Source organism: Schistosoma mansoni, chromosome 2 (genome assembly GCF_000237925.1).
Source record: "Schistosoma mansoni strain Puerto Rico chromosome 2, complete genome".
In the NCBI taxonomy this organism is placed as follows: domain Eukaryota; kingdom Metazoa; phylum Platyhelminthes; class Trematoda; order Strigeidida; family Schistosomatidae; genus Schistosoma; species Schistosoma mansoni.
Genome location: NC_031496.1, coordinates 32,550,409 through 32,559,790, shown reverse-complemented (window position 1 = coordinate 32,559,790; position 9,382 = coordinate 32,550,409). Strand labels below are relative to the sequence as shown.

At 31.0% G+C, this 9,382-nt stretch overlaps 1 protein-coding gene across 1 annotated transcript in view; it reads right to left on the bottom strand.

Moving 5' to 3' along the window:
* Positions 1 to 8,870, bottom strand: part of Smp_173540 (hypothetical protein) — a gene marked incomplete at its 3' end in the record, with an annotated part of 10,506 nt that extends 1,636 nt beyond the window's left edge. Inside the window, exon 1 of the mRNA XM_018796405.1 lies at positions 5,277 to 8,870. Within this exon, the coding sequence (XP_018650621.1) occupies positions 5,277 to 8,691 (3,415 nt within the window). The 5' untranslated portion in view covers positions 8,692 to 8,870. The remainder of the gene's footprint in view (positions 1 to 5,276) is intronic.
* Between the last annotated feature and the right edge of the window lie 512 nt (positions 8,871 to 9,382).

Here is a 9,382-nt window from a genome sequence, read left to right as displayed (position 1 = left end):
GGTAGATACCTGTCTCTACCTGACATGGATTAGCTCCACTGGCCACGAGGCGGGATCGTGGATGCGCACTGCTGAGGAGTCCCATAATAGGACGAAACGGCCGTTCAGTGCTTCCAGGTTTTCCATGGTGGTCTAGCTTCAACTGACTTAATGATCTTGATTATATAAAATTACTAAAATCTCCACAAAACCCCCTTGTGATAATAAGTATTCTGTTTAACACTGTTAACATATCATATCATTTTGATTACATAATACTATAAAGTGAATCTTCTTTTCAAATTAAAGCATTTTAATCACTAGGTTAGGTTATCATCTGAAAAAAGTTCAAATATTTCTATCTGGGTACCAAGACAATGTCATAGTTCACACACAAATCAAGTTATTTGTGTGGTGCATATGTATTTGGTACCCCTCTGTACCCATATTTATTTGTTTAATTAATTTTATTTATTTGAGGTTGTCACCTGCCATTTGTGCACTACACAGAAATGATGTTTTTATTTGATGGACCTGGAGAAGAAAATAGGGTAAATGTAGTCTTGAAGGGTGAGATTACGATCACAGAACCTAAAAGATGACGTTTTGAGTACAGCTAAACACTACTCTTTTGTATGTGTTAGCTCAATATTTTTGATATCTTAATAGCAGGAACAGAAACCCTACAGGTGAATTTAATGAGTGCTACTTTTAGGACTGACGTTTTTTTGACTTCTTACTCTCATTGTGAGAAGTCAACATCGTTGAAGTTACTGACTGTCTAAGGGAAATACCTTATTATTATCATCATCTACTAGTACAGTTGGTAGTAAGGTTTTACTGTCAGACCTTAAGTTGTTGATTTTATACTTACAGTTTATCAGATAACCTAAAATACCAAATATTCCAATCAATAAAGCATCCATTTGTCTAGATATGTGATTTGCAGTTTGAAATTGTATAAATGCATTGTATAGGTTTAAACTATGATAATACTGTTTTTATTCATATGTATGCTGTTTACGTTTAATCATTTTACTATTATTACTATGCATTGTTTACAGTTGTTCATTCTTAAGATTGTTAGCAAAGTATTGGAATGGTGACTATGCCTATTTGTAGTGTGGTGTGAGTTACTGATATCCACATGAGTAGTATATAGACACTGGTTGGGCATTGAATGTATTTCAGTAGAAGATCGAGAAGGAGAGAATGGGAATGGCACACAATTGGTACGAAAATGCATGAACAATTATAATCAGACGATGGTCTGATATTTGTAGAAGGAACAGTCAAGATTGAGACGATTGATTATTATTTTGCAATTTAACTCTTTACTATATGGTTTTCATATTTTAATGAGATATTCTGTAATGTAAAATACATTCAGCTATTCGCACTCGTTTTCTTGTTCAATACAGTACAGTAGTGCTAGGGAGTCAGTAGAAATTGAGGTTTACATTATTGTTCATGATAAATCGAGAACAGTTGTTCATTTCTTTCTTTGAATACATTATACAGTATATCCAGAAGAGGTTTTGTGGAGATTTAGTATTTTCATAGTTGAAAACGTGGGACGTCCAGTGCTTCTAGGTTTTCCTTAGTGGTCTAACTTCAATCGACTAACGCTTTCAACTATGAAAATACAGTATATACTTGTTACATGACTCTTATTTCTTGGTTGCATAAAGTCATTCTTAAAACAATCATTAATTTAAATTATTTCATTTAAAATAGTTTTCAACTGAATTTGATGAGATTATGAGCTGATTAAAGCTAGAGCACCATGGAAAACCTAGAAGCACTTGACGGTCGTTTCGTCCGAGTGTGGTACTCCTTAGCAGTACGCATCCACGATCCTGCCTTGCAAGATTCATGATCTCAACTATTGAAAAATTACTATAATATCCACAAAAACCCTTTCCAAATTTGATGACTTTAATAATCCATTTAGATATGTTTGGGTACCCACAAAATTCAATACCTTATATCTAAGCGAGTCCCGTTAGAAACTATATTTTATTAAATTTAGAAAATTGTTTTGATTAACTAATATGCATTTTAAATTCACTTAGTATTGTTTGCTTTTATCTTCTGATTGTTGTTTAGGAGTGCAATAGATTGTTCTCTCATCGGTATATGTGGATCCTGTGCAGACTGACTCAACATTGCATAAATTCACAAGCAATAAGAGAATGATCAATGGCAGTCTTAAACAACAATGAGGAGATACAAGCAAACAATATTAAGTGAATTTAAATTTCATACCATTGCACAAGTAAGTGGCTATCAGGACTCACTAGCTAACGGATAACGTGACGGTATTGGGTTCGAGTCCCGGATTGAACATCAACTATGGGATACAGGTGCATCAAGTTGAGGAGTTCCAAATAGGACGAAATGCACGTTCTGAATTTCACTGTTAACCACTACCTAACCTTGCCTATAACAAGTATTGAATAATACTAAAATATTGACAATAACTAAACTGTTATCTCATTTACTCTACGACATATACCGACTATATTACAATACTCATATATAATTTTTAAAAACAATGCTACATTTCATTGAACAATCCTAGGCTTACAAAACAAAGTCGAATAAACAATCACTTTCTATGGAACAAAGAAGTTCATTTCCTTACTTCATATTAACTCCTTCCCCCCCCCCTCAACGATTATATAACTGATTTGCCTTTCTTTTGGGTATACACATTCAATCAATGCTAGACAAAGCAGTCACTTACATCACTTAGTAACAGTAATAATAGTAATAGGCATGATTAAACGCAAATGGAATCGATTTCTTTCTTTAAGAATAAAACCTTTTTTTTAAATTTTTTTTTACGGTAGAAACTAAACATTGTCATAGTTAAAACGGAAACAAAAACATACAAAACTAAAGAAAGGAAATAAAGACAGAACAATCAGAATCTTTTTTTATCCATTCTTTGTTATCTATTTTAATTCATCGTTTAATTTGTTCTTCTATTCAATCATTCATTCATTCATTTAGAGGTAAATTGATCTAGACTTCATTTACAAGCATTATAGGCAAAGATGGATAATAGCTAACAGTGGAATCCAGGACGCATGTTTCATCCTATTTGAGACTCGTCAGTTGGATGTATCTGTATTTCAAAGTTGATGTCCACTTCATCCGATTGCACAAGCAAGTGGCTATCAGGATTCAGTAGCTGAGCGTTTAACGTAATGGTGTTTAAAGTAAACGGTACGGGGTTTTAACTTCAGAGTGAACATCAACTTTGGGATGCAAGTACATTCAGTTGACGAGTCTCAATATGACGAAACGTACCTTCTAGATTTCATTGTTAATCACCATCCATTTTTGCTTATTTTATTAAAAAAGTTGAAGAATGTATAGGAATTCTGTTTTTATGATAATTTAATATTGAATGTACTTAATAATATTTACTATTTAATTATAAGTCTACGAAAGAAAGAAGTCTCTAAATTAGCGAAGATGGATAGTGGCTAGCAGTGGAATCCAGGATGCGCGTTTTGTCCTATTTTGAACTCGTCAGCTGAATGTACCTGCATTCCACAGTTGATGTTCACTCTGAGACTAGAACCCATTACCGTTCGTTTCAAACGCCGTCGGCGTTATCCACTTAGTTACTGAGTCCTGATAGTCACTTGCTTATGCAATGGGGTGAAGTCACTAAATTAGTCAGTGGATAAAATTTAACCTCTATTCTACAGTTTATGAATCATTTTGGGTTGATTACCAACTGATTGATGATATACCAACTACACCATAAAAGATCATAACCATCAAAATACATCAAAAATGACATCTCTTTAAATGATTTTAATATCTATGTAGTATTCACGGTTATTTCGGTTATTTTCATATAGACATTATTGAGATATGAATTGACAGTTTAAAAAAACGAAGTTTATTTTAGCTTAATAGTTGATATTGTATTTTTGCAGTGGTCTATCCAGTTTCATGGATTCATCATCCAAGACCTAAGTCCTGGCTTCAAATCTCTCTGGTAGGATCGTGGACAGGCACTACTCAGGAGTCCCATACTAGGATGAAAAGGCCTCCCAGTGCTTCCAGATTTTCCATGGTGGTCTAGCTATAATTGATTAATGAATTTAACTACTAAATTACTAAAATCTTCACAAAACCCTCTTCTAATAACAAGTGTAATCTTCATTGATGGGCTTTGTTGTACATCTTAACTTTATGCCGAATTTACGTTTTTACATGAGTTTGTGTGTATAAGTGAATGTGTAAGTAAGTGATTGAGTGGTAGGAGATTATATTGGAGTAATTTAGAATAGAAAACAATCAGTGGTAAACTAAAGATTCACTTCAATTCATGTATATAATTTATATTTAAAGTGTTTTTGATCAGTAACAACAATGTATCCTCGTTCAAGTTACATAATAAAGCATGTAAGTATTTTAAGACGAATAATGAATGCATATGCTAGACTATACATGATCCTGAGCTCTGTTACCCAACGCATCCAACCATTAAATAAAGCAACCACATAGACCTCAATTAGGTGGTCTACACCTACCTGTACGACTTACTCGAACAGCTAATGTGTGCCAAGAGAGATAATTTTTTAACTACAAGGGAATGTATGAGACTTTTCATTATGGATTGTTATAGTTTCATTTTACAACAATGATAATACAGTTAAATACACTAATAAGTTCAACTAAGTTAAAGACATTTCCCCCTTATATTAAAACAACTCCATGTATGAGGCTTTATAAAGTGAAGAATTGTGTCGTGATTACTTAAGGGAAGAAATTCTATTGCATATATAGTTATTATTAAGTAACAGTATGAGTCTTAATGTTCAAATGCCGGATACAATTATCAGAAACCTACTATAATAGGAAACAAACCAGCTTTTCAATTGAGAAGGAAATTAGGAAAACACGTTGTAACATACACTGCTGACATAATCAGACTACATCACAAGACAGTCCTTAACTTGAAATCTAGAATGGAAAAGGAAAAGAGGAAGACCAAGAAACGTATTGAGTCAGGAATTGGAAGTAAACATGAAAAGAATGAATAGTGACTGTAACCAACTAGGAAAGATTGTCCAGGACAGAATTTGACGGGGAATGCCGGTGGGTGGACTATTCTCTCCCCCCCCCTACGAGGGGTTACATGCATAAGTAAGCAAGTAACAGTATCAATCATTAAAAAGAACAATGTTTTACATGTTTAACAACATATAAATTGAAATATACACGAACACAAATATACCGTAAGTAAATAAACAAACACAATGACTTACCTGTGTTCACATCCATTGGAATAAGTTCACGTGGATTAACTACTTTCTCACTATTCACTATTATACAACTTCCAACTTTACTCATATCATCACCATCATCATTTCTAAAATTACTACCATCATTTTGATGTCTACCCATAGCAAATACTTTAGGTCTTGAATCAATCCATTCAAGTACATAATTATCATTATATGATGGTGCACGTATTTCATTAAACATATACAATACATATTGTGGTGCATTACCAATTTTATCCATTGAATCTAATTCAATTGGGACTAAAACATTCATTGTAACATTTTTTAATTTATTCGATGGTCCCATATATTCTATTTGTAGGATATGTTCAACTTTTGGACCAATCTCAGAGACAATGACACGTTTTTGTTGACTAAGCATAGATTTTGATGGCACTGATCGATTATCCATTCTACTTGGTATTTCACCAGGACCATATGAGATACGTATATTAGGTCGATGAATAACTTGATAATTAAAACGTATAGAATTACTGATTGGTTGAGGATCTGGTGTTCCAGTAATGACATTAATTGTAACACCAGCACCAAGTTGAAAATCAACTTGATCATCATCTAACATAAATTTATCATAATATGTAGATAGAATAAATCGTTGATTCGGTTCAATAATTTCTTTATCACTATTTGAAAGAATGATTGGTGGTAGTAAGGTACCAATAGGACAATGTACCCATGTTTCATTTTCAGAAACTTCTACCATTAATACTTCTGAATGACGACTGGTACTATCTGTATTTGAACTGTCCACTTCTAATTCAAGTCGTGAAAATTTTAAATTACCATGAAATTGTAATTCCATTCGTATACCTTGTGCTTTTGTTGGTCCATAATTATAAATTTCTATTTGTAATTGTGGTCTAGAACTATTTCGATTACCATATTCAAGATCTACTGTAGTTGTTAAGGGATACTGAATAATATCACTTTGATTCAATATAGATATTGATTTCTGTTTATCATGTATATATTGAAAAGCCATGACTTTATTGGATTGTATATCCTTCACCCGTAGAACTACATCACTTTTACAAACTGGAGTTGGATAACATACATAACGTGATAATGGAATTTTTGCCAAACATTTTGACCAATCAATAAATGGACGTTTTAACCAGCCACCATCTAAACAAGTACCATTTTGATCAATAACATTTTGATTACCATAACATGGTTGTAAAAATCGATAACCGATAAAAACACCCCCTGTTATTGATTCTAAATCATTCATATCTTCAATATTGATTTTAGCTTGTATATTAAAATCAATAATTAATTGATTTTGTTTTAATTCTAAACGTGATTGAATAGAGTTCATTAATTGGAAACGTTGTCCATTTGTATCTGTGGCATTCCAATCAGGATTGATTTGATGAATGTAATTATCAATTTGTAATGAATTTAATAGTTTCAAATCGGTTTGATCGGATCTTGATTGTTTATTTTTAGGATCTTTAAAATAAATAATGATCTGAATTGGTATTAAATCATTTTTTAAAAGATTTCTTATAGCTAACCATGGAGGAAATATATAATGACAATCAGCAATCCATTTATAACGTGAAGCATAAACAATGATAGGTTGATCAGATATACCGTTTTGTTTGATTGGTGACATCGGTACAACTAGATCATTGATACCATTGAAATCTAAATCATCAGTATATGATGGAAGATGAGCACCAAAATCAGGAGAATTTTTAGGACTCCTTAATATATGTAAAGGAGTTCTATCAAATTTACAATTGGGTAATATACGTATTAAATAAATATAACTATAACCTATAGTATTTTCTAAATCTGGTGAACCAACTGCCACATCATCATTACCATCACCATCATAATCACCAAGATTAGTTAATGCAAAACCAAAATTTCTAGAATTTTTTGGACCATCTAAATAATCAATGATAGTAGTAGATGGTTTATAGGAATCTGATTTGATATTGATTCTTTGATCGGATTGACAAAATAAATAGATTCTTCCAATATTATACCCAGTTGACTGAATAGGATCCATTTTAGTATCATTATTATTTTTGATATCTGTATTACCGGCATATGGTGCACCCATGATAACACTTTTGATGTATGGTCCTTTTAAATGTACACGAAGGACAGACATACCATTTCCATTGAATGGATCAGTACTGTTGATTTCTGGGAACCAATCAATATTACCATAAAATCCATTAAATTTATCTCGATAAGATTTTGCAACATTGATACCAACTAAATGATTGATATAAGTATAATTATATTGTTCACGAGTAAGTAATCCCGGTGCTGTAACAAAACCATCCGTTAATGCATAACCAAATAATGAGCCGATTGCCATAGATTCAATTGTAGTAGTTTCTGGTCTATTAATAGTTGTTACTTTCATTGAATCACTATAAAGATTAGTTAAGATTTGTATACGTCCATATGGAGTTGATAATGGTTGACCAATCCATAATCTAACATTTGATAAGTGTTCATTAATTGATCTGGATCCTTTTCCATGATTATTATCATTATCATTATTGTATGTTAATGCAATACTATGACCAGCAGCACATGGTGTAGTAACTTTTAAACCAGTTTGACAAAAATCCGCTAATTCTATATAAGATTGTATAACACCATCATGTATATAATGTAAAAAACATCTACCAACTGGTACAATAGAATTAGCTCTCCATAATGGATCACAATATAGAAATAAACTTAAATCTTGATTAATTTTTATAGATTGACTTGTAGCACCAAGAAATTCATGATCATTATTATCTCTATTCATAGAATTAGATTGTAGTATTATACATGCATTATAATTAAAACCAAAACCTAATAATGTTTCATAATTAGATTTCCAATCTAAATGGCAAAGAATCATTTGACTATTATGTCTAGGTGATACAATACTACTACTATTAGTACTACTACTTAAATTGAATGATTTCGTTTTATATGATCCACCAAGTAATATATAACCACGTTTTAATCTTTCAATAGTAAATATACTAATACTAGTCCATTCAAATAATTCTTGATTATTATTATTATTATTATAAGTAGTATTATAAGTAGTAGTATTCATTATCATTAATTGATTAAAATTAGTATTCGATAATTTAAAATCATCTGTATCACATTCTTGTATTAATTTAAAATCAGGCCATACATTTAATGGTGTTTTAGGTGACCATAATTTTGATCTTCTGATATCATATTCCCAATTTAAATCTGTATAGGATTTATCATTTAATTGTGTAGATTCAATAATGGCTTCAATCCATATTAATCTAATAGAATATAATATGAGAATAAGAAAAATATGATTATAAGTAGTATGTTTATAAATAGTTTGATAGAATTTAGTAGTAATCCACATGATTTATTCAATAATAGTAATAAGTTTCTATGTTGCTATGTGAAAAGGATTCTCATATAGTGGTATCCAACCGATTCAATTTAAATGTATCTCTTTGTTTACTTCTCTGTCTATATATACATACATATACCTTTCAATAATGAAACATTATAGATAAATCATGTTCATGAAAATGTATGAAGAAAAAAAAAAGAGAAAATAAAAAAAAGAGAGAAAAGAAATTTGAAATTTAAAAGTTCACGCCTTTTTTTTTGTTTTATTTATATAACCTTGAATATTTGTATTTCAATTCAATTGAATAATCATATTAATTATGATAGGAAATTTGTTTTTTGACCAATCAGAATGAAATAAAATACTTGAATATGATTGGTTAAAAAAATGCGCGCACATTTTTTTAAAATTTTTTTTTGTTTCTAAGATATATATTCATTTATGCATTAATATAAATGTATATAATTGGATAAACAAAACTTTTTGTTGTTTTGTCAACATTTTATGCATAATATGGCATAAAACTTTTATTATTAAAAGAAAAATAACTTTTTTTTTTCTGTCTATTAACCTTCCAGCTGAAAAGAAAATTAGGAAAAGATGTTGGAAATGGATCGGAAATACGTTGAAACATTCCCCAAACTGCATAACGAGGCAATCGCTTACTTGGAATCTGGAAGGGAAGCGTAAAAGCGGA